Source organism: Musa acuminata, chromosome BXJ3-10 (assembly GCF_036884655.1).
Source record: "Musa acuminata AAA Group cultivar baxijiao chromosome BXJ3-10, Cavendish_Baxijiao_AAA, whole genome shotgun sequence".
Lineage (NCBI taxonomy): Eukaryota > Viridiplantae > Streptophyta > Magnoliopsida > Zingiberales > Musaceae > Musa > Musa acuminata.
Window position 1 is genome coordinate 21,586,788 of NC_088358.1, and position 25,519 is coordinate 21,612,306.

General features: G+C 35.6%; 4 protein-coding genes across 5 annotated transcripts; 1 reads left to right on the top strand and 3 right to left on the bottom strand.

Annotated features, from left to right (window-relative positions):
* Positions 1–3,441: 3,441 nt before the first annotated feature.
* Positions 3,442–4,881, bottom strand: LOC135651916 (DNA-binding protein MNB1B-like). Its single transcript, XM_065172546.1, has 8 exons — positions 4,780–4,881; positions 4,614–4,671; positions 4,410–4,520; positions 4,260–4,317; positions 4,112–4,156; positions 3,947–4,027; positions 3,755–3,853; positions 3,442–3,669 (listed from the first exon to the last, which is right to left on the bottom strand). The coding sequence occupies exons 2-8, from the start codon at positions 4,661–4,663 to the stop codon at positions 3,649–3,651; spliced, it is 465 nt and encodes a 154-aa protein (XP_065028618.1). The 5' UTR covers positions 4,664–4,671; positions 4,780–4,881; the 3' UTR covers positions 3,442–3,648.
* Positions 4,882–6,363: 1,482 nt separating this feature from the next.
* On the bottom strand, positions 6,364–9,347 carry LOC135651917 (small nuclear ribonucleoprotein SmD3b-like). The gene is made up of 5 exons (XM_065172548.1): positions 9,107–9,347; positions 8,891–8,943; positions 8,732–8,798; positions 8,580–8,636; positions 6,364–6,587 (listed from the first exon to the last, which is right to left on the bottom strand). Exons 1-5 carry the CDS (start codon positions 9,263–9,265, stop codon positions 6,522–6,524), a joined length of 402 nt encoding a protein of 133 aa, XP_065028620.1. The 5' UTR covers positions 9,266–9,347; the 3' UTR covers positions 6,364–6,521.
* A 529-nt stretch (positions 9,348–9,876) lies between these two features.
* LOC104000482 (AUGMIN subunit 4) lies at positions 9,877–17,787 on the bottom strand. 2 transcript variants are annotated; one of them, XM_009422550.3, is made up of 14 exons: positions 17,609–17,787; positions 17,448–17,495; positions 17,253–17,378; positions 15,916–16,269; positions 15,664–15,763; positions 15,528–15,573; positions 14,005–14,098; positions 13,817–13,888; positions 13,633–13,691; positions 12,209–12,277; positions 12,081–12,132; positions 11,156–11,233; positions 10,973–11,077; positions 9,877–10,269 (listed from the first exon to the last, which is right to left on the bottom strand). In XM_009422550.3, exons 1-13 carry the CDS (start codon positions 17,735–17,737, stop codon positions 11,000–11,002), a joined length of 1,305 nt encoding a protein of 434 aa, XP_009420825.2. In that variant the 5' UTR covers positions 17,738–17,787; the 3' UTR covers positions 9,877–10,269; positions 10,973–10,999. The 2 variants fall into 2 exon arrangements, with proteins under 2 accessions (XP_009420825.2, XP_065026299.1); XM_065170227.1 differs by having other exon boundaries at positions 10,955–11,077.
* An 808-nt stretch (positions 17,788–18,595) lies between these two features.
* Positions 18,596–25,411, top strand: LOC135651837 (protein HIGH CHLOROPHYLL FLUORESCENCE PHENOTYPE 244, chloroplastic-like). The gene is made up of 8 exons (XM_065172337.1): positions 18,596–18,898; positions 20,255–20,490; positions 20,899–20,997; positions 21,979–22,173; positions 22,829–22,921; positions 23,059–23,154; positions 24,687–24,827; positions 25,117–25,411. Exons 1-8 carry the CDS (start codon positions 18,733–18,735, stop codon positions 25,291–25,293), a joined length of 1,203 nt encoding a protein of 400 aa, XP_065028409.1. The 5' UTR covers positions 18,596–18,732; the 3' UTR covers positions 25,294–25,411.
* Positions 25,412–25,519: the final 108 nt, after the last annotated feature.

A 25,519-nucleotide genomic window follows, 5' to 3' on the forward strand; every position in this document is an offset into this window, starting at 1 on the left:
TCCTGTGATATTAGTGGAGAACTTAATCAAGAAGGACAACAACGTTTAGTGAAAAGTTTAACAATACAATAAAGAACTATTTAATTTATAATATTAAATTTTATGTTATTGTTTAAGTACTCCAAGAGACCTTATTTAATCTAAAGAGAATTTGACTTCAATTCTTAACAGAAAGCTCTTAAATATATAATATTATTAGGTAAATCTCAATAGGTGATATGCAAAATGAGTGATATTTTTATAAAAATATACTTTTGTCTCAAAGCATAAGAATGAAATATATAATAAGATTATAGATACAATTGGTGATCGATGCTTCTTAATATTATGTGTGCCCAATTAAAAGGATTTAATATAATAAGAAATACTTATTCTAATGATTTTGAAGAAGCATATGAATTATATGTACAAAGAATCATCATGAAGATTATGTTATTAAAGATGAATTTTCTTTTATGAAACTCAACTTTATATTCTTAAATATTATTTAAAAGAGCACGTTATCCAAGAGCTATATTATGACATATTAGGAGGTTACTTTAGGAGGGACAAAACAATCCTTCTCATCAAAACTAAATATTTTTAGCCTACAATCTACCGAGATATTGCACATTATATAAAAAAAAAAAAAAATATTTTAAACTTTAAAAGATTAATCTTCGAATCTTGATATATGTATTTATTTATCAATTCCTAATGTTTCTCAAGAAAATATATATTAGTATGACTTTCATGATTGATCTATCAAAATTTAAAAAAAAAAACAGATTCTATTGTTGTTAATCGATTTTTTAAAATGACACATTTTATTCTTTAAAAAAGACCACGAATGCTTTTTATATTGCAAACATTTATTTTAATGAAGTGATCAAACTTAATGGAATTCCTAAATCTATCACATCATATAATGATACTAAATTTCTTAATATTTTTGAAAAAAATTATGGAAGAAATTTAGCACCAACCTATTACATAATAGTATTTATCATCCTCAGATGAACAAATTAAGATTATTAATAGAACCTTTGGTAATTTGCTATAACATTTCATTACAGAAAGAACAAAACAATGATATCTCATCCAACCTTTTATAAATATGTGATTAATCATTGTATGATAAAAGTTCATTTGAGATTATTTATGATCGTCTTTCATCTCATTATCTAGATCTTACTAAAATATATGAATCATTTTTATCAAATTAAAAAAAAAAAGATTTTGTTATTATCATGATAAAAATTTATAAAGAAATAAAGAAGTTTGAAGTTAACAATCAAATTTATAAAAAAAAGACTAACAAGCATTGTCGGATGAAGATATTTGAAGAAAGAGATCTTATTTGGGTCTTTTTGAAAAAAGAATATCTTCTAACATAAATTTATAATAAACTTAAAAAAAAGAAAAAGAAAAATCAATCTCGATCGAGTTTCTAAGAGAATTAATAATAATTCTTATCAGATTGAACTTCCTTCCTCTTGAAGTTCACACTCACTCCACATTTATTTAACGTGCAAGAGTTCTTTCTCACTTGGAGAGAGTGAGAGACTTAGAGAGCATTGGATGCTCCAAAATGTCAAAATAATAAATTTAAAGTTTGATCTTATCAAATCTCAAAAAAATGATTCGTAAATTGATAAAACTATAAAAACATAAAATCATTAAAGTATTGTTTTTTAGTAAATTATGACATATTAATTAAGTGATTGAGATATTCAATATATAAGTAATCTATAAAAGCAAAATGAAGAAAGATTGATGAAGATCTTTTAGTGAATAAAATCTCATCAAAGTTTTATATTTCAAACTATTAACATAAACAAGTGTTCAATTATCATAAGCATGTAAAGTTAGTCTATGAGATGAAGAAAACCAAGAACTAGAATTACCGGTCTCGAGGAACCCAATAATAAGGGAAAAGTTAGTCTATCAAATGAATATGCAGAATCTTCAGTACCAAACCTTCCACACATATTGGGATGCCTAATTAACTAAAAAACTACACGATGTTTTAGTTGACCATGCCAAGAATGCTTTGGATATTCTAATCAACAGGTTAATGTTCATGACAAGTCAATATTAAATAGTCAACCACAGAAAAGCTTGGAGCAATAGTTGACAGCAAGCAGTGGAAAAGCATGTAAACAACTACTGGTAATTAGTTCATACACTATTGGAATACTCAAGAAATTTCTGGGGAATCTTGCATGTTACTTGATGTGTAAAATATATAGATATGATTCTTACGAATAAAAAGAATTATTCTCAGTGGAATATGCTCTGAATGATGTTACCAGTAATTTGCTCTTCATAACTACTGGTTTTCACTCGAATGATTGAAGCTCATGAAGAATTGACAAGTCACTGACAGAAACATCCACTTCTTTTCCCTCATCCTGCAAAGCAAATGAGTTATTTTCTCACTCTATCTCCAGATGATGTTGGAACTGTCTCACCATATCCCACGATTGCAGATGAAATCATGTTCGTCCTGGTCTTGTCTCCTGTCAAATTATGCATTACTAGTTCATGTAGCAAATAAATGAAAGAGAATCTGAAAAGCTGCAGAAACCAGCAGATCAATGAAACACATACTCAGAACAGATGGCAAAGCCCTCTGCTTTACACTGGCCTTACCTAATGGAATCTTGTAAGAGTATTATTCTACAGCTCATATTGGGGTAAAAAGACTGAAATGTCTGAAAAGTTCATCAGTAAGTAAACCAATGATTAGCCAGCAAAAACTACTGTAAGTAGCACATCAACCAAGCATAATAATTCACATGTAGAAGATAGTGAGGAAGGGAATGTAAGAAACAGATATCATGTCACCAATAATTACTGAGCCAACCTGATAACCAGGACCTCATTTTATCATATCAATCAATCACATACATGTTATTCCTTTCAGCTAGGACAACTAGTACCACTAACATCATATCATGCAACCAAATTTGGCACTCATGGATGACAGATGAACAATAAAAAAGCAGAGAGAATCTGAACAATGGATAAGAACAGGCCCACTTGGCATCAAATTGGCTTCAGCCAACACCACTCAAACAAAAACAAAACAATCTTTTGAGCCAAGTAATACCACTAACCCCAATTCATGCCACCAAAATTGCCACTCATGGATGACAGATTAACTACCATAAGAAAGCACAGGGCACAACTGAACTGTTTCCATTAAACAATTGAGTTGGGGCAACTAACACAACCAGTACCATTTCATGCCACCAAATGTGGCTCACTCATGGATGAGAACCAACACAGAGCACAGAGAACCACTTCAACAATCAATAAAATACCTGATTAGCTTGAACTAACACCATCTTTATCAAAGCCACTAACATCAACAACAACAGTTCATGCCACCAAATTTTCCACTCGCGAATGACAGATGAACTACCATGGCAATGCAAGAGAATAACATCAGCAACGGATAAGAAGAGGTGCAATTGGCTACAAATTAGATTGAGCTGGATGGAAGTAAGTACATGTTAGTGATGAACAGCCAAAGACATGGCATGGCCAAAATAGTAGTGTCTTGAACAATCTACTAGAATTCTTCCCATTCAAATAGAAACTAAAACAAAAGCCAAAAAGGGGAGAAAAAAGCAGCACACTGCACTGTAGCTTCTAAGCTCCTCACTCATCATCCTCTTCCTCCTGTTTCAAAAGATATCAAATTAGAAGAATTAGTAGAATTTTCCATGGAGTGGACAAAATACAAACTCTTTTGATAATTACAAACCTCTTCGGTTCCCTCTTCTTCCTCATCATCATCATTCACCTCGGATTTAGATTTGTCAGACTCATCTTCATCAGCAGCAGCATGACTTCCTCCATCAGACTATTTGATCATCCAACAAGACGAGAAAAAGTTAGCTAATCGATTTACAAAATGAATAAAACAAGGTAAACAGATAAATCGAAAGATCTGTACCTGATTCTTATTGTATGCAGCAATTTTCTTGGTATAATCCGTCTTCAACTTAGCCGCCTTGGCCACATAGGGAGCCTTCTCCTGGAATCATCACATATCTTTCTTTTAGATCATATCTCCAAACTGATCTAATTAAGGAGAAACAAACTGGTAAAAATTACTTACAGCTTCTGACAAGGATTTCCACTTGTCTCCTCCAGCTTTACCAACCTATTTAGATTAAAAATATAAATTAAATCACATATCTACAAAGAAAACTCGTATTTATGAGTAGAAGTATTTGTTGAGGAGAGATAAAATTTAAGAAATTTACCACAGAGACCGACTTGTTATTCGGGTTCTTTTCCTTGAAGGACTTCCTGAACTCTTCCCTGACGATTCAAACAAGCAAGACATCTTTGAGCCCAAATATTAATAAAGCGAAAAATAAGAACGAAGAGGGATGCAACAAATAGGAACTCACATGAAGACGAAGAAGGCACTCGGAGGCCTCTTGGGCTTGTTGGGATCCTTGGCGGCCTTCGTCTTCCTCGGCTTCTTAGGCGCCCGTTCCCCACCCTTCTTCACCGAAAGCCTAGAAAAATAAATCGTCATCAGATCCCAAAACCCCAACCTAAAAACACCGATCGACCCACCAACCTAACCAACAAGGAGAAGAGATCCTCACCTGGTGTCGGCCTTCTTGGTCGTATCCGCCTTCGACTTCCCCCGTTTCATGGCGAGGTCTGCAACAAAACCGAACAGATCCGTTCGAAATCGTCACAAAAATTAGCGAAGAAGACACCGATCGAGGTCAGAGAAGGGGTGGGGGGGGGGGGGGGGGGGGGCTTCACCTTGAGATTGGCGCTTCTTCGGGTGAGGATGGTGTCGAGAAGAGAAGACGTACGGGGCAGGAGACGGGGGGCCGAATGGGAGGAGATAAGAAGGGCAAACATCAATAGGGTGTGCAGAGGGGTAAATTGAAATCCAACGGCTCGGATGGCGGACGGAGCGGCGGTGTTTGGGGCGGGGTTTTTCTTGTACACGTCAGCGATCCGCGTGATTGCTGCACATTGGCACCCTATGATGCCTGCCCTCCCCGGCGAGGATTCCTTAGAACACCCACAACTCGAAACAGCATAGGCAGCGAACCTATTTAGTGGGCCCTCCTATAACGAACGGACCCCACTAGAGGAGGTTTCTTCTGATTGGTGAGAGTCCATAGTTTGTCGGGCTCTTTTTCGTTAGATTCTTTTGGGACGGCGGTGGGGTTCGATTCGTATCGCGCGCCAGAGGGAGAAAGTCGTGGACAGTAAGATTAATTGCCACGTGTTTAAAAACAATGAAATTTGAGATCAGAATCTTATAATAGACTGTGAAATTCTCTACCAATTAGACTAATTAATATTTAATTTTTATTTATAATATATATTTTTTAAAAATGATCAATAATGTGATAAATATAGGGAGACAAAATACTTAAACTTTTGTTGCATTTCAATTGCTAACTAAGTCTTTCCCTCCCCAGGTAAGGAAGATATTTATGATTTTTTTAGTGGAAATATCTGATTTATACATTTTTAATTAGGAGATGTTAATATTATGTTAGTTAGCATTGTCAGGCCTGATTTGTCACTTTCATAATTCTTTCTCTTGAATAAAACAATAAACAATACGTGAATTGCACTCTACTCTGTTTATTTTGATCTCTTACTCTTTTTGGAGTAAGAGAACAAAATATTTCCATGAACAACAAACAATAAACAAAGGCCTTCATGTTGAAGTCATGATGTCGTCATGCTCGAATAAATGAGAAAAGGATTAGCACTTTAAGCAAGCCGCTGCTTTGTGTGGAGACAACACAAATCTCACATCTGACATGTAGATTTGCAATGAACTTGTAGTAATCAGGCTTCAAGATTGTTTGTTGCTTTAGTGGTGTCGGCTTTCATTGCTTAGGTCTGTGTTCATATGTTGACATCAATTGGAATTTTAAACTTGTATTTAGATTCCAATAATCTTTGTATGCAAAAACTCGAAGGTAATGTGTGTGCACATGCACATTTTGTATGTGTATCTATATAAGCACATGGAAAAAACCACGAGGAAAAAGAACACAAAAAAATTCGATCAGTTCACCACATGATTCTCTCAAGCAACTTTGCCATCTCTCGGTGGCGAAGAGGCAGGATTTGATGGACAACAACATGTTCATGGCTAATGTGGAATAAACTTCATGATCAAAGTCACTGCATAATACCCGCTACTCAACTGGTAATATGGAGTTTCATGTTTGCACTCAAGCTAAAATTCTTAGGATGCTGTTAATTGTCCATAGATCTTTCAGAATTCCATTACCATTAAAATTTAAGATGGTTGATTCAACAAAAAAAGGGCAGAAATGATAGGCCATTACATGCCACAATGTCACCAAATCCTGAAAGAAACTTGCAATAACACTGAGTTCCAGGAAATAAGTGATAGGTCATTACATGCCAGGATGAACATAAGGACCTTAGAAACATTTAGGAATTTTCGCATATATGGTCTCTCATCTAGCAATTTCTACACCAGAGCAACAAGTGACCAAAGGTAATTACCTTCTTATGGGAGGCACAACACCCCTACCAGTGGGAGCACCACCACGGCCAGCAGCTTGTGCCTGAAACAGGAAAACACCAAAATGTTCAATACTCAGTAATGATTTCATCAAGCAGTTGACAGGGAAGCAAAACTTGACACCCTACAACAACAGGAATAAGAAGAAATACTAAAGATATCAAGGGCAGTGATACTAAAGACCAGCAGCAATGCAACAGGAACAAGAAGAGAAGGACGAGAAGTTGGTGGAAAGCAAGGTAATCGCAGCAGTTAAAAAGGATGAGGAACAGAGGTCATGGTAGAGTAAGCTCCAGGAAAAAACAATGAAGAGAAATATGGTGGCACCAAAGAAAACTGAATCAAAATTAGCAGTAAGCCCAAGGAAAATATCAGCAGGTAGCAACCACAAAGGAGAGAAGGGAAATAAATAATATAAACATAGCAGGGCTGATGACAACAAGTCAAAGGAGTAACTACATTAGAGTAACATATATATAGAGAGAGAAGGCAAAATAGGAGGGAGAAGAAGATCAAGAAAAGAGAATATCACTCATTAATATGATAAAAGCATGTCCATGCTTCAGTTGCTACTTGCTATTCAGTTAAAAGTAAGCACCTCGTACTATCCAGCAGGACCCTAACCATCAGGAGCAACAATCATGAGATTGGACATGGGACCATACTCAAGGAATGTCCCAACTAATTTCAACTCCAACTCCAGGTTATAGATACAATAACAGCAACAAAGTCATAAAATACCAACTATTTGAAGCCAGTTGCTTGGGTCTTTTGTTGTCATTGAGATCAGTAAATATTTATCTTCAACTAAGTTAAGAGTATTTAGATCTTTATTTATAGTTTATAACACGGTCTTCTTAGATCAAACTCTATCCATCCTCGAACAGCTATTAGAAACTACTGCATTTGTAGGTTTTTCTTAGCACATCGTGATGCTGTATTAAATGATTCTACCTTATTTTATCCTTTGTCGAAACTAATAGACCTCACAATACTACATTTGTAGTTGTCTTTTCTTATCTTTCCTAATAAGACCACATATCCACTTCAACATCTTTCTCTTAAACATCACACACACACACACACACACACACATATATATCTATATATCTATATATATATATATATATATATATATATATATATATATATATATATATATATATATATATATATATATATATATATATATATATATATATATACACACACACATATATACACATATATATACATACATACATATATATATATATATATATTTATTTATATATTTTTTCTTGACACTCAAACCTGTACTGCATCACTGATCTAACAACTATCTCACACACACACACACATATAAATAAATAAATAAATATATATATATATGTTTTTTTTTTTTTCTTGACACTCAAACCTGTACTGCATCACTGATCTAACAACTATCTTGTATAATTTTTCTTTTAATCTAAAATATATCCTATGATGACACAAAACTTCAGTTGTTTTAATCCTTTTTTTTTTTTTTTTGCTCTCTGAATAATATCCTATCAGCATCCCCAACTTGTTGAATAATAGATCCAAGATTTATAGAACTTTTAACTTAATAGAACTTCTAACCCACCAATTTAAGTATATCCTCATGTTACAGATCAAGATGTAAAAAGATTCAACACTTATTTGACCTTGATTCATACTAAACTCCAAAAAAGAAACAACCAACTTGGAATACAATTAAGTTAAAATCAATTGGAAATGTACATAAATCAATATAAAAACAACTGAAACAGATTTTGAATCATGAATAAAAGCACAGGTCAATCAGTTTAATCAAGGGAATCCACAATTTTTTAGATGTAGTAAATTATGAATAAACTATCAGAACGACATTAAATGCACAAGAAAAATGAGCAAAGATCTTGGCAGTAAAAACTAAAATTCATCCAGCAGAATGAATAAACTAACTCGCTCCAGGAATACATGAACTAAAAGAGTACAAGATATACAAACTGTTGTACAATATGAAAAGAAGACCACTTCATTGCATACTCACCCTAGCACGCATAGCGACAGCACGGCCCCGGCCAACTCCAAGAGCTGATCCCTTGCCCTTCACGAAGCCATTTCCAATTTAGAAACGTAGAAAGAACAAGAAGAACAACAGCTTGCTGTTATGCAGCAAGATCAAAACAACGAATATATTACTCGAATTCTCGCATCCAAGCGCTTGAACATTGGCGCATTTTTCAGCATGTCAGGGATGACCATAAACCTGTAATAACAATCAAAAGTTTGTTGATCCCAAGGAACCTGCAAGCAATGGAAACACAGCATACAACGGACAATCTTGGACCATCGTTCTACCTTACTTTGCTGCCTCTGATGAAAACATGCTCCAGTTGCGACACCTTCCCGTCCTGTGAAGAAGAAATCAAACTAGATAAGAACAAAAATAACCCTAAAGTGATGGCCACAAGCAACAGTTTAATTGGAGGGGTGCATCTTAATCTTAGCGCCAAACGACGGCGGTAGACCAAACCCTAAGACTTCATCCGAGCGATAAACGAAGAGGAGGAGGACCTTGGCGGTGTAAGTGATGTTCTCGAGCTGGCAGTTCCAGTTGTCCTCGCACTCGATCATGGAGCCACGGTAGAGCTCGCCGCTCTTGAGCTCCACCGTCACCACGTGCCCCGCCGCCTCGTGCAGCAACTTCACCGGGATCCCTAGGCTCCGGCTCATCCTTCCTCTCTGGCTCGCTCTCTCGTGCTTTGCCTACTCGTCCACAGCTTGCTCTTCTCCTCTAGACCGGTGGCCACAACGACCGCGCTCTGCCTTCTTAAACCCTAAAGGAAAACACTGCTGGGCCTATTGAACGGTCTTGAAAGAGGCCGGGCCCAGCCCATTTAACTGTTTTTCTTTTAGACTTACAACAATCACACCTTTGAAGAATAATAACTCTTATCCCAACATTAATTATTTTAAAATATAAATACCATGCTTAACTCTTATACATTTTTGCCCCTCTCACATGTACCTCCCCTCTCCAAAGTTAGGCTTATAGACTAAACTAATTAGCTTATGTTTCCCATGGTCTAGAATGAACAAAAATTACTTTGCACAAGAACAAATATATTATACATGAATTTATAAGATAGATATTAGGAACTTTGTCACAGAGTGGAGAGAGGAATTCTACCCTATCATCTTACTAGTAAGAGTCAAGATTTTTACTAGATAAACAGACATAAAACTTTTTTGTTTTGAATTGTAGGGTTTAATTCCACAAATAAAATTGTAGGGTTGACCAAAATAATTTTTTTGGATAAAATTAATTAAGTATACAAATAAGATTCATGCAACAGTTACAACCTTAATGATTTAACATCTCCTGAGTCACAAACAGATAAATCACAGAATACACAACAGTAACAAACTAATCAACACCTTTCCACCACACACCAGGAGAAAAAAATGACAACTCAGGCATGTCTCTTAGTTTGTGAGGCAGATTTCAGCAAGCCTCTTATAAACATGGATCAACAGTCTAACTCAATGATGCTAAGCTGCTGCTGTAGGTCACCGGTAGTAAATCCGCTAATAGGATAAGGTGAACAGATGAACAGTGCAAACTGTTACAAGCTCCAGCATTAGATTCTTCACAATTCCCCTTAACATCACCAGTCTTCTGAGGTCTCTCCCTTTGGTTAGAATTTGTGGTAGCAATTACCTTGGTTGATGAAATCCTGTAAAAAGAAACAACTCAATCATAAAAGTTCAGACAATGTGTCTATTACTTCCATGTTCCGAATTTACAATTCCTGATGTAAGGGACAGAATTTATTGGTGTATAAATCAACTTACCAGTAGCACAAATAGTAAAAAGGTAAATAAAAAAAAACAGTAGCTCAAGCAGCACAAGACAACGATAAAAGAGTACAGTTGCATAGAAAAATCCACCAGAATTCAAGTGACCAAATATATGTGTGAAGACAGATTAATAATGGAAAAACCAAATCCATATGCACTTTTAACCAGAGGATGCTAACACGAACATAGATAGTAGATAAATACTAAATTTGAAGTTCGTATCTTTTTATAACAGATATGAATATGATCTAGATATGCATCATATTCGTATCAGATATAGATATTACAAATTAAATTTTGGACAGATATCAACATTAGTCCAATTTAGGATAGATACAGATTAGGATACATATCAATTAGAATGAATAGTTCCAAAGATTAGTAACAACACTGTCATTAGTATTTTTAGCAAGTAAGATAAAAGATATTGATATTGTTGAACAGGGTTCAGTAAGGGAAAATGTATGCACTACAAAATACCTTTCCAGAACAAATGGGAAAAAAAAATGATTAACAATAAATGAGAAAGATTGAATATCAAGATGAAGATGTGTATAAGACCAAAGAAATAAGGTTTACTGGAATCTTGCTAGGAGTGTAGAAAGATTAAGAGGATGAGTGATCAAGTGAGCGCTTTAAGTCCATTTCAACTTGATGAATCGTCCATTGCATGCCTTCCAGTTTCTGCATCAGAATTATTGTAGTTACCACTAAAGTTATTTAGCAGCAATCAGACTTAAAGAGAATAAACTAAACATGTACCTTTACAATGTCATGATATTGTCTAGCAATTGTATCAAAATGGGGATCAACACCTTGATACTCGCGTAGACGGGTGACCTGACAGAAATATGAATATGCATCCACTTCAACATAGATGTGGTAACATAAGTGAAAGAAAATTGTAAAAGAGATGCTTGAACAACAAGCAACAATAATGAGATTGAAGATATATAATCATGACTTTGGTTGCACTCTTAATATCAACAGACAAAATCTAAACAAGTACAAATCAACCATAGGTAGTCATCAATATTCCATAGAAATAGTACATGATGAAAGGAACCAATAGAAAAGGTTGAGTGATATATTATTTTATAATTGGCTTAATGAGAACAAACATTCTTTGATACTTCATTAGTTATTACAACCATGCATGTTACGATAACTCAAACAAAAGGCTGTCACACACAAAATCCTATATCCTCAGCATGTGGATCGTTGATTCCATGTCTCTCTTGCAGAAAAATGATATGTGGATCACTTAACATGGGAATCAAAATTTGGCAAGGATCGTTACAATCATGGATCTGGCACCATGTAAAAGAAGCATGTTGGACAGACAAACTATACCTTTAATTCCTAGATGAATAAAATAATCTGGTAGCTCGTTGGGTCCAACTATTCTTCCAAGTGATTCTAGAACTTTCATTATGACAGCTGCAATTGTATCTTTTGACTAGTTCACCATTTACTGCCTATTGATGTTTAAATTTGTCTTGTTTCTAGTTACCAGGAATCAAAATATGAATAATTGTCAAGTAACAAGAGAAAAAGTATGACAATTCACATGAAGTATTTTGCCAGCAAATCAACATGTTAATTTTCAACATATAATAAAAGGTTCTCCTTCAATTTTTGCACGAAAAAATAATGAAAACTTTCTAATAGACTGAGAGCAACATACTGCTTTGTTGTAAGCAATGGATGCTTCTTCTGTTGCTTCTATTAGATAATTCCTGCAGGATGAGGTAGTTCATTAGGTAAATGTTAAGCCATTGCAACCAAAGCATGGAACAAGTGTTTTTCAATTACCTTATCTTACGGAGGGCTGGAACAGAGTCCTTGGTGTAAGTGTCACGCAAGAGAAGATGTTCAAGGACACTGAGATTAAAAGTGGAATATATAGAGAACCAAATGGAAATCTTTAAATTAGAAAAGAATAGAAAAGAACTATGCTACTAGAGTTGATTTTGCCATTTTATATATAAGAACACATGAACTCTAATATTGACAACTATTAAATATTGGCATGTTATAATATTCTGAGGTGATAAGCAACAAAGAAAGGCTATAGAATTGTATCCCAGTAATAATTCTTATGTTTAGCGTATCAGTCAAAATTAGCAAGTAGATAATAGGTTGTCAATAAAAACACTTGGGATTTATACACGATGCGCATGAGATGAAATCTAAGGATACAAGACTATAGAAGGTCAAAATCTAATGATACAAAAAGGAATAGTGTAGGTAATCATGCCAAATAAATAAATAAAACCCCCATACTAAGTGACGAAACACCAAGTATGATTTTGATAACTGCTGGAAAAGTGGTTCTCATATTATGTGATAAAAGACGTTAGGATTCATGAGAATTGCATTTTCATAAGAAAGTCGAAATTCATCTGCAGCTTTTATATTTCTCCTGCATTTTGGAAGTTTACTCTTTTTTCCACAAAAGAATAATTTAACTTCATATATTATATTTTACACCCAAAAACCAACAGTTGGTAACATTATATGCATACATTTTAACACGGGTTACACGTGCAGCAAATCTCATTATTAGTGTCTTATGGTTTGTTTTGTAATTTTATCCACAGCTGTTCTAAAAATGTACCTGGTGATGTTTTCTCCCGGCTGGCATGTTAAGTTATATGCACACTTTGAGAAAAACACTTCACCCTTCAGCATAGCAAGGTATTCTTCCATCTCCCTAAGCTACCTAATTCCAGAAAACCGATAGGTTGTCCCAGTTGCAAGATCTTATATAGTAAAACACAAGATAGAGATTTCTACCCCAAAAGAGCCTTATATATTTTGGAACAATACCTTCTTACAGACTGAAAAAGACAAATAATCAGCATTGCTGCACAACAAGGTTCTCCTAAGCCCAGTCTGTTAAATACTTGCTAACTTCATTATGAGCTATAGCTGTTTAGTTTTAGCATCCATTAAAGGCTGCTACACATCATGGAAATAGTTCAGATGTGGTTTAGTTAAGTCCATGGTCATGTCATTAAACATATGATTCTCTCTTGTCCTTTGAAATTAGGAAAAAAAATAACAGATACGTGTTTGAATAATTGAATGTTCAGTATGTAAATGTTAATTAGTACGTATAGGTCTGATCAGTACTTCAAATAATATGTTTGAATGTTCACAAGATGCAAATAAGTAGGAAACATTCTGGGGTATCTTAAAAGAAGGAACGGATAACAAAAACTGCATAGACAGACCTAAGTTTGGCATTCATTGTCTGACACCTCTTACATAGCCAAGTTTTCCTTAACTCATCCTGTTTCATAAAAGAAATTAATATGATAACACCAATGTCTTGGAGAAGCGAACTAGCAAATACTTCCATTGAAGAAATATGATTCGACTGTATGATAATCTCAGGAAGCACATGAGTAGGCTTACATATTGATGCTGATGTTGCAGCTTCAGATCCTTGACAAACTTAATAAGAACCCCCAGTATCTGCTCCAAAACCTTTGCATGTAATGATGTTTAGAAATCATGCATGCCAATCTCAAATAATCCATCAGTAGAAATACAACATGAAAAAGAGAAAGAAAAAGGCATAAAAAATGAAATTTATTACATACATTGTAATGCTCTGCAAACTTCCTATCCATTGAATACAGATCCTCTAGCAACACAGCTTCTTCCTTCTCAACCTCCTCAATTATTAATTTTACCCTGAGACAAAGTTAGATAGCTTTAAAAGAAAATATAAACCAAAGTCACTACAAGTATCTACTGTGATTCTTTGACATCAGAGCATTTATCATGCATTAAAATTGTAGCTACGATAGACTCATAATTAGGCTCAGACCATAGAATCACACTCTCACGGCAGCAACATGAGAGGCCCATTTCAATAGAAGGGTTTTTTTTTTCATACCAGACGCAGAATTCAACTTCAACTTCAGTTCATCAAATTAAAAGTCACTTCAACTTTATAAAACTCAAACTCAAGGTCCCTTGACTCCTTGTTTTATTGTCCGAAAGTCAAGATACTGGAAAAGTCCCACTAATGAAGTTGTGAAAGGGAAACTAGTCAGACCAATATGTACCAAGTGGTAATCGCTGGTCCAGCCAAGTACAGGTATCAAGAAGTATAGCTCAATACTGGTACATGTACTGTTCATTTTTAATTTTGTTCATGATACCAATAATATAGTTTGATAAACCTTCTGGTTTACATACCAGTGACATTCTGATAGGTTACCAAAATCAGTAAAAGATTGATATTAAAACCTTGGTTGGATTTGTTTGATAAAGCCATATTTGACTATTAATTTGTTCAGATCATGTCACAATTTTTTTAAAATTGTTTCTGTCTTCTAAATATGCTAAAGTAACTAGACATTGTTCTGGCTTGGTCAAGAAAACTGAAACACTGCAAGAATTTCATTCAAGACTTTGCTTCACCTCCCCATGACTGGCTTTGGAGCTCTCCCAACTTAAGTCCAGTCAAGACAAGTGGAACCTTTACATGAAGATGGACTTCCTCCAATCTGTTCCATTTCTGAGGCGCAACCTGTGTTCCTGCTTCATCTTCTTTGTATTTTAATATTGCAGTTTTTGGTTGACTGTACAAGTCATTTGTATGCCTATAGAAAAATAGACAACCAAAACTATGATGCCTTAATAACATTAATATTGTTAAACCACAACATGATTTCCATATATCCGGATGACCTCACCATTAAAAGCACTTATGGAACTACCCTTTTCCTGAATCCTGACCCTTCAAAATTGTTTAATAAATTAATTTTATTTCCACAGACCTTTTAGGAACTTTATCTATCTTCCATCACAAGTGTCATTACTCCTAAAAGAAAGGTACAGTAAAGGTGTAAAACAACCAAGCCAACACTGCCATTTAAAGGTGAGTATCATGGTTCAAAAGTTCAGAACCAAAGATCATTGGATCGGTGAAGGGTATAACCATCACCATGATATTTCATTGTTGTCATCATCCAAGACTTTTTTCCATCAGTATTATAAGGATCAATTCAAAGATGTGAAAGCAACATTTCAAAAATATTCAAACAAAGCACTATGTGCAAAACATGTAGAAGTTAAAGACAAATAAGAACCATCATACACATAAAAGAATCACCTTTCTGGAAGCCGAGCACTTGAAATTTGAGTTATGGAAGAGGAGTCTGCCAAAAAGGAAAGTGCATGCCCATAGTAGAGTTATTACATAAGCGTGCAATACACAAACTCGAAGATGCACTCAGAATCTGACTTACCATTGTCATCCATTGCAAACATATCAGCTAATATTTCACATTTAGCTTTTAAGCGAGATTCAATTTCCCAAACAAGGGATCTCTGGTATTCTGACGGGTCCTAAAAACACAGCCACATTCAAGAGATATCAGATGAGGTACGAAAAAACATTCTGCTAATATGAATTTTGCAGAATCATGAGAAGAAACACAACCTATAGACATGCTTCAATATTGAAAATTTGAAACCATCAATTTCAAGCATGAACATACCATGGCCATGACAGGATGCTGTTGTTGGACATGCCATAGAAAACCTGGTGTTATTCCAAGAAAACGATTTGGTACTCCACCAACTCCTGGTTCAACAATATCGGAACTACTCGGTGGACCAGTGAAACCCAAGATACCGCTGCTGCTATTTGTATAACTGTTGTTATAGTATGTTGAATTTGAGTTTGTGCTCGGAGTTACACTCGTACTAGTGCTGTCAATAGAACTTCTTGAGATCATACTCAGTTTCTCTATCTCCTCCTCATGAATTTCACCATCTTTAGATAGAAGAGGAAGTCTTAATCTTTGAGAAGCTTCTGCGACTGCTAACCAATGCTCAAGGGACTCACAAACCTGAATTCACTGGGATGAATTAAATTCTTTCTTTTAACAGAACAATAACGCATTAATTTACATGCAGAGCAATCTAACTTTGACATAGAGTATCTTGAATGCTCTAATAATGTTCTTTTCAATTTGATACAACAATTGCCTTTTGCTGGAAATAATATACAAAATTGAGACACATCAGCAATCCATTATTCAATTCTAACAACCCAAGCCAAGAGGAGTAGGATGATCCACAAATGTAGCAAGTTAGTAGCTGAACAAAAAAGATAACTTTCAGAACTTACACATCCATCTTATATTGTATAGTGATTGGTGAGCTGGAACATTCGCTTTTGAGATGAATATTCTCTGATTGCTTGATAGTTTATAATTTATAAGCCTTGATCAAGTATATCGTTCATAAATTGCATGTATTAGAGCCTTAAGAAAATCATAATTCCATAATTAACAGAGTTGACACAAAAAATCTGATCATAAATCCAGTCTAAGCTTTTGATATGGACTCAATTTTTTATCTCACTTGCATCTCTACAATAAAGTCCATCAATCAAAACCTCGGTCTACATTTTATGTACAGAACAATGCCACAGTTAACCAGTCAGTTATTTGAAAAGCCAACCTACCTCCACTGAAATGATTCAGCAATATGGAGAATGACTACCACCCCTTTCATTGCCATCTCATCAAATGGCAAGCTCAAAAGTGGAAACATAAAAAAAAAAGCAAAATACAAATGATTGAAAAGTTTATATCCAATTTAAATTGCACATTCAAATCTCCAACTGTTTGTTTGTATTGATAGCAGCCCTCCTCAAGACATGGAGAATGTAATATACTAATCATGCAAGAATAACAAGGTCACTCATATACAAGCATCAAGAACTAACCTTCCCTAAGAATGCAAGCGTTATAGTTACACACCTAGCAACAGAAGTAATGTCTAATATGTCTAATTCCCAATCGTACAACAAGTTCCGAGATCAAACCAGAGGGGAGCAATTCAGCCCGAGCTGAGGTTGTAAAACGGGAATGTCTTTAACCCCTCCGATATTTGCTGCAGAAACCGCCTGCTGATACTCTTCAACTACCGCAATCGCCTCGCAGTAAACCGCCTGCACAAGCCCAATTCACGGTAAATGAACCGAGAAACCCTAAACTCCAAGTTTCACGAGAAACCTAACCATGGCTTCCAAGTACCGCATCCGCTCTCGCGACATCTCCTCCCTCGCCTGCCACCAGATCGATAAAATGCACCAAATAAAGGGATAATTGAGAGGTAAAAAAACGATACTGCGAAAGCGAATCTTTTGTTCTCTCCATATGGATTTGGCGGAGGGATTACGAGTTGGAGATCGGAGAAGGCGGCTTTGGAGACATGGGAACCGTCCGGAGCGAGGCAATGGCGCTCGAGCTGGTCTACGAGATGGGCCACGTCGACCGGCAGATTCTGTGTCTGCGGGCTCTTCGCCATCGGACTCGGCGAGCGAGCGGGCCGACGGGAGTCGAGAAGAGAAAATGGAAAGCAACGAAGAGAGCAAGAGAAAAAAGGTTCTATTTAAATTTTGTTTTCGAATCATTCGTACCACCACTGCCGCGACTTGAGGCACGACATCAACGTGGCAAGATCTGCTGGCATATCGCTCGCGACCCCACACCGGTCCAATGTCCTGGATTATGATACTAATAATTATTAGTGGACAGTTATATTTCGCATGAAAATTTAATTAAGTCCTTTACGAAAATAACTATTTTTTATTTAAATTATTAATCAAAATATTTAAATAAAATTTATTATAATACACTCATTAGATGTATATAAGATAATCATAGTTATTGTTTGTTTTCGATGTGGGATTAATTGGGATGTTAAAATGATAGCTTTGACATCAAGATATTACTTAGACACTAATGAGACTTTGGTCCTAGCTTTTGGACTCCACTAGATAACCAATGGTAGGCACGTCCTCTGGATAACTCTATTTCCATCCACTACATAAACTGCATACAAATTAATGTAATATTTATTGTAAGAAATTATCATGACAGAGGAGTTTGAATATGTTGTCACCCTCTTATGTGCACATTAAATAATAAAATAAAAAAAGAATATTGTGTTGTTGGATATTTTAGATATTTTAAATTTTATAATTCATTTAAATACGTATAGTGATTCATAAGTATTTTGTATGTAATTATTTAGATATACAGATATACTCTATTAAAAATTAGAATGGCAAAAAGATGGACAAGTATATGATGCAGTTGGCGTCCACGTGGCAGGATTGAGATCAACAGCTGCTCCCTCTCCCACATCCCACATCCACATCCCAGTATCCCCTCCCCGCCTCTTCAAGTTGAGTGCGACAAAGGAGAGCGGAGAGCAGAATCGTCCTTCCCCTCGATCCATCACATTAGATTGACGAAGAGGAGGAAGAATAACGAAAGAGACGCGAGACGAGATCTCCGATGGCATCGAGGCTCGGCTCTCTCCCTCCACAGCTCGCCTCTACGTCTCTCCATCACCACCGGCACCATCTCCGCCGCCCGCAGTGCTCCGGGCAGGCTTCCCTCTCCTGGCGCCGCGCGGTAGCGCCAGCGCAGCTCGATCTCATCTCTGTTTCTACATCTCCGGGCAAGATACCGAAACCCTTCTCCTCTGTAACGTATCTATCATCGTTTGGGTTGCTAAATATCCCGAGGGAACGATGAGAATTTCCGGCTATCGTCTGTTTCCATTCACCGATTGAAGTATGTTTGCCTCGATGTAAATGCTTTTTATATAATGCTATGAAGCATAGCTTTGTAGGACGGGAGTCCCATTGAAAATCGTGGGAGATTTTGTTGGAGATCAAATTAAACTTTAATTAGGTATGTATGCACTGTTGGAGTTTGAATTTTATTAGTTAGTAGTTGATCAAGATGTGAATACTACTTTTGATTTGATAAGTAGAGTTGAGGAGTGAAGTTTGAGTATGAGATAAAGTTGTGTCACAGATTCAGAGTACTACTGATGCAGGGAATGAATGCTTATATTGGTGAAATGGTGAGAGTGAAGAATTTTTAGTTTGCGTGTATATTCTTTTCTCTTTTATTATATTTCTTCTTTGTGAATTATTTGAGCCTACCACCTCCCATCGGGATCTGTTTTCTCTTTCCTTTGTGTTTTTAACCTAGTCATATGATTTTCCCATTACAGATTTAATCTCAACTGACTTGTTTCGCATTGTAAAATATGTCAAACCATCTTAGATGGGTTTATGAAAGTATATGCTGATACTAAAGTCTGAAAAGGAAGGATGAAGGTTTTCTTTATGAAAAGATTAGAGAAATATATCAAGTGGACATGACAATCACTAGAGACCGGCTGGTGAAAGAAAAATGAGAGAATGGAAGTAGTGTGAAAGGTGCAATAGAAACTAGGGTTTGTCCTTGGCAACCGAATTTTGTGCTCGTGGTTAAGAACACAGTAGTTAAAAGTTAAAACTGAAAACTTAAAACTTAAAACCAACTAATGCAGGAGCTAATGTAGGACAAGTTACATCATTGAGCTGCATCTTTGTTCGATTGGTAAAGTTGCAACTTCCAACATAATGAATGTGTATAAGAATGAAATATAAATATCAACATCGGGAATCAAATATCAACAATATATTTCTGTTTTCGGGGCATTCTTCTTCAGTCTGTTTATCAAGTACAGTCTGATAGACATGATTCTACATGCACTCAATCTAATTAATTGGTTAAGCAAACTTCTTGAATAAAGCTTGTGTCCAAGTTTATGGTACTAAACTTGGTGGATATTTTTTTTAATGATTTATATGTAAATATAGACTGGTAGGATGATGCTTAAGCTTACTCTGCATGTCAATATGTGAAATTCGTGGTGTAATATATATATTTTTTACTTTTACATTCATCTTTCTTAAATGCATATTTTTCTTTTTCTGATATTATTTTCATCCTTTTCTTGTTCATTTAATTAATTCAGGCAGATGTTTTGCACCACTGCTGGTTAAATGTAATGCTCAGACAGCTGTTGCGACAAGCCTGTCACAGGGAACTCCTGTTAGACCAACGAGCATACTGGTGGTTGGGGCTACTGGAACTCTGGGACGCCAGGTTGTTAGAAGGGCATTAGATGAAGGCTATGATGTTAGATGTCTTGTAAGACCTCGACCAGCTCCTGCAGACTTCCTGCGGGATTGGGGTGCTACAGTTGTCAATGTAAGACCTCGACAAGCTTTTCACAAATGACTGTTGCAGGGTTTTATAAAAGGTCACTAGATGTTGCTGCTAACTTTCTTTTGTTAAATGTATAATGCCTTGAAAATCCTATGACTTTTGGTTGTATAACTCATGCATGATGCTTTGATGGCATTCTGGCTTCTTCTAGATGTGAATATCCATGTTGACGGACTTCTTGCTATATGTTTGACCTAATTATGACCTATTTCACAGTCAGGCATACCTGGACAGGAGATTTTATATTCAGGACAACACTCGTTTTGATGTCACATGTTCAAATTTATATTCATTCTTTTGTTTCTTTGTTAATTTCATTGGATATATCTAATTATTGATACAACTTATATTTGTCCGTGCTTACCTCTGTACTTAACCATGTTTGAACAGGGTGATCTCAGCAAACCAGAGACCATACCTGCAACTCTTGTTGGTGTCCACACGGTAATTGATTGTGCAACTGGACGCCCAGAAGAGCCTATCAGCACAGTATGTTGTTTGTAGTTATCTTTTTTCTTGAAATCTATTCTATAACATTAAGAATGAACCTGATTATAAGGATATTGGTACATGTATGAGGGCACCACAAATTGACATCACAGGTATTGGTCACCAGTTTCCTTTATTATTCTTTGTTACATTTATATTTGGAAGTCATTATAATAAGTTTATATTTTCAATGTCTAACTACTATTATCATTATCTGGACTTTAATAGGTGGAAGCCATTTAAATAGAAAATAACAAAGAAATGGTTATAACTGAATTTCTAGACCTTGTTTAAGTTTGAGGTGTGGATTCTTATTAAGAACCTGCAAATGGCCTTACAGGCAAGAATTTCCATGTCAATTAGGTTTGAAAGAACCGTGCCACAAAGTTATCGGCATGTATCCTATGCCAACCCATGCTGTAAGTGCCATCATATGGCTAGGTCAATTGCTTTGTACCAACCAACATGGAAGTGTGCCAACATGGAATCTTACTATGCCAAAAACTTACTGACATGCCTTGTACCACACACATGATAATCCTTTGTTCTCCATTTAGATAGTCGAGGGAAAATATTTGCCTTACAAGGGAAACATTTCCATATTTTTGGCATCCATTTGTTGTAACCTTGTTTGTACTTAAATAGTATTGCTCTTTCGCTATTTCCTTCAAGTCACTGTATAATCTCTGATAGGCACTTCAATTGCATAGCTTATGCTGTTTTGCATAATCCAATAACCTGTTCACATATTTCTAAATTTGTACACTTGGTTTGTTGTTATACCTAGGTTTAATGTCTTTTTTACTTATGTAGAGCAATAAGTTTAATGTACATTGGTGTGTATTCAGAGTAACGTATATAACCTGACCTGTTGGACATATATGATAACCAGGAAATTTGCACTTTCTTCTTATATTTGTTATTGACAATTGACATTATGATTGTATGATTGGGCCCATCTAATTATTTCATTCTCATTAGGTAGATTGGGAAGGAAAAGTTGCTCTAATCCAGTGTGCAAAAGCCATGGGCATTCAGAAGTATGTATTCTATTCTATCCACAATTGTGATAAGCATCCTGAGGTACCTTTGATGGAAATCAAGCATTGCACTGAGAAATTTCTTCAGGATTCTGGTCTAAACTACCTTATAATTCGATTATGTGGCTTCATGCAGGTATTTTCTTAACAAATACATTTTTTATTATGAGTGTGTTCTCCACTAAGAACTCCAGTAACATTTTTCTTGGATAAGTCAAAATTAGTTTGCTAGATGAGGATCTTAAAATTGGACTTCTTTGTTCTTAGGTTATATTAAATATATAAAAAAATCAATTTTCAACAAAGTTCCTGTCATTAAGATTTAAACTATGCTGATATCTTGAAGATTTTTGTGTACCTTCACAAAAATAGACATAGTATATATATCTTTTGTAGTGCTACACATCTGTTATAGCATCAACATTCGGAAGATAAATCTTTCGCTTGATTGTACCTACCTTTTTAAAATATCATCTTTTACAATATAGTTTCATGTGTTTGTTACTGCTGTCCTTATTGTTCCATATGAATAGCAAATGAGGAGCTACTAGTACATTATTGTATAACCGGAAATCAACATATGGACAAAATGATACTCTTACCATGAAATCTAAATCTCACCAGTGAGAATAGCAAACTATGGAAATTTCAGGATGCTTAAATGTGTTAACTCCACTTTGAAGGTCAATGAACCTGTTGTTATTGCACAGCCATGCCTATTTTGTCTTTCTTTGCTTTGTTTTGTTTGAAGTTGCTATATATTTTAACTGACCTATTCCTCAATGTGATAGGGCCTTATCGGCCAGTATGCTGTTCCAATACTAGAAGAGAAGTCAGTCTGGGGAACTGATGCTCCAACTCGAATAGCTTACATGGACACCCAAGTAAGACATAAGTTCTTTGTTGATACATTTAGTCGATATTCTTTGGCAAAATTAAGTTATTACTGGTGTGCCAAGATCTTTAATAGTTTTCAACTTCTGTTTGCAGTATATTGATAACAGTTTTGCTCTCATTCCAGGATATATCTCGACTGACATTTATAGCTATGCGTAATGAGAAGATAAATAAGGAACTTCTAACTTTTGCAGGACCTCGTGCATGGACAACTCAAGAGGTTGGTTTCGAATTTTCATGAGATTTGCTTAGTTAATTGTTGGATTCAAGGATTGTTGTTTTTCTATATGGGAGAATGCAGGGACCTTTCTGGAATAACATTTTTGCACCTTGTAGCTGACATGCTTATTTGCTGGCAACCACAGGCCAAAATTTCGCTTGTATGTTGACATATCAACATATTGTTGTGCCTGCAAGCGCAAGCCAAAATTTGGCCATGTCACATGTCTGCACCTTAGTCATGGATAGATATGAAGGGTGACAATAGCTTCTTTTGGCATGGTACACTTAAACCCTTACCATATGTTGACACCTTTGGGACAGGGGTATGGCACGTGGTAATAGACATAATAAACCTTGGTTAGACAACAACAACAACAACAAAGCTATAAATATTTGATCAGACTAATTTATTATAATGAGATTTTATGTTCTTATCTTATATGAAGAATGTCTTTATGGGGGTGGGACCAAAATCAAAAGCATAAAAGTCAGTTATATATGTCAGGCCTGCAGAGGGTTGACTCTCCACTGGGGTATTGGTTGGTCGTGCAGAAAACAAGTGCATGCCTCCGAGGGTATACAATGGTGTCCTCTAAATGTGTTGGAGTATTGCAAAGGGCATTGCAAAAGGCAAAAAGGGTAACAGAGAAATGGACACTGTAAAACTTTGTAGGTAGAATGTTGTTTAGATCATTGAAGGAAGACTTGTTTGTCGTCTTTAAAGTTTGAGGTGATTTCATACCCTTTCAAATACATGAAATTGCATGAGTTGCAGGCATAATGAATACTTCTCTGAAGTTAATAAGTTTTATATATATTCAATTCTTTCACATTTGCCATGTACAATTTCAAATTGGAAGGACGTTTATGAAATTTATTAACTTTTGAGGTTACTCTGTGATATTCTGAAGGGTATTCATGAAAGTTTGCTAACTATAGAGGTGTGTCTATGCTTTATAGGGGTTTCTATGATATTATGAGTGTGAGGAAGGACACATGGAATTCTGCCTTGAAAGTTGTATATTATGAAATTGTGAATCCAGAGAAATTCCATCAGGGCTTTTGATGAGGAACTTTTGTTCAGCATTAAATATTTTCATTTTTATATATTTAATGTACTTGATAATGTTACTTTTGGATGTGACAAAAGCAAACACATGAACATAAATCTTGTGACTCATCAAGTTGCAGTGCAACTTCTCTATCGGTTCATGTCGAAAGATTAAGTCAGCTGTCAAGCCACTTCAGAGTTCTGATCAGAAAACATTACTTTTGGTAAATTGACATCTGACTACTAGTACAGAACTCTTGGCCTAGGATATCATTAGGTTTTCCTTTCATGGTAATCTTGCCTCTCAAGTATCAATAACACTTTCTTGTCTGCATGTTTATTCAGAAGTTGAAGCATCAAAGCTCAAGCTCAATCTTGTTTTCTTTTGTAGCTGAAATTATGAACTGAGTTTAATAAGATAATGTTCAGAGGGAGCAATCTATGGTTTTCCTCAGTTTTAGAATATTCTATTGTTCTAGGTGATTACCTTGTGCGAGAGACTCGCAGGGCAAGATGCAAATGTTACCACTGTCCCTGTCTCGATCCTCAAGTTCACTCGGCAGCTGACTCGACTTTTCCAATGGACCAATGATGTAGCTGACAGATTGGCATTCTCAGAGGTAATTCTCTATATTTAACATAGATTTTATTAAATGCAAAACTATTTTTTATCATATGAAGAATCTTTTTATCAAGACGCAACAATCGAGTATCGACCCATGGTTCTATTTACAAGTAGTTTGATGTAAAATTGTGAATTTAAGATATCATAGATGTTTGTAATGGATCATAACTAATTTCTACTAACCGTATGTATTCCAAATTGACAATTCTTTTCGCTTGACTTATTATGTTTCCGTATTGCGCTTGGGCAATGTTTTTTCAATGTCTTTCTTGATGGAATTATAGGTCCTCTCCAGCGACATAGTTTTCTCGGTTCCGATGACGGAGACGTATAACCTCCTTGGTGTGGATCAGAAAGACATTGTGACGCTAGAGAGGTACTTGCAAGACTACTTCACGAATATCTTGAAGAAACTGAAGGATCTTAAAGCACAATCAAAGCAAACAGACATATTTCTGTGAGTACATGTTCTATCATTTTGAGGAAGAGATCACTGTATTCTTCAACCCACATTAGATTCATTACCTTGAAGAATGTAAAGCTAATCTTGAGGCTTGTGAAAACTTAGCCTTAAATTTCTATTGTTTTGATGGACTCGAGACTGGTAATGAACCGTTCCCGGTCTGGTCCTATACAAGGCTAGACCCGGCTCGATTGTATATGAGGCCTTGGACCGGGACGGCCCGG

Bases quoted from the DNA above. Each gene is read 5' to 3' on its own strand.
- LOC135651916 (XM_065172546.1), bottom strand. From the start codon at position 4,663: ATGAAACGGGGGAAGTCGAAGGCGGATACGACCAAGAAGGCCGACACC. The intron at 4,157-4,259 runs GTAAATTTCTTA...TAATCTAAATAG, and splicing joins ATAACAAGTCGGTCTCTGTG to GTTGGTAAAGCTGGAGGAGA. The intron at 3,854-3,946 runs GTACAGATCTTT...ATGATCAAATAG, and splicing joins CTGCATACAATAAGAATCAG to TCTGATGGAGGAAGTCATGC.
- LOC135651917 (XM_065172548.1), bottom strand. From the start codon at position 9,265: ATGAGCCGGAGCCTAGGGATCCCGGTGAAGTTGCTGCACGAGGCGGCG. The intron at 8,944-9,106 runs GTCCTCCTCCTC...TCTTCTTCACAG, and splicing joins ACATCACTTACACCGCCAAG to GACGGGAAGGTGTCGCAACT. The intron at 6,588-8,579 runs GTGAGTATGCAA...TTCCTGTTTCAG, and splicing joins CTGTCGCTATGCGTGCTAGG to GCACAAGCTGCTGGCCGTGG.
- LOC104000482 (XM_009422550.3), bottom strand. From the start codon at position 17,737: ATGGCGAAGAGCCCGCAGACACAGAATCTGCCGGTCGACGTGGCCCAT. The intron at 11,234-12,080 runs GTATGTTGCTCT...TATTTCTGTCAG, and splicing joins CCATTGCTTACAACAAAGCA to GTCACCCGTCTACGCGAGTA. The intron at 11,078-11,155 runs GTACATGTTTAG...ATTCTGATGCAG, and splicing joins AATATCATGACATTGTAAAG to AAACTGGAAGGCATGCAATG.
- LOC135651837 (XM_065172337.1), top strand. From the start codon at position 18,733: ATGGCATCGAGGCTCGGCTCTCTCCCTCCACAGCTCGCCTCTACGTCT. The intron at 20,491-20,898 runs GTAAGACCTCGA...ATGTTTGAACAG, and splicing joins GGGGTGCTACAGTTGTCAAT to GGTGATCTCAGCAAACCAGA. The intron at 20,998-21,978 runs GTATGTTGTTTG...CATTCTCATTAG, and splicing joins CAGAAGAGCCTATCAGCACA to GTAGATTGGGAAGGAAAAGT.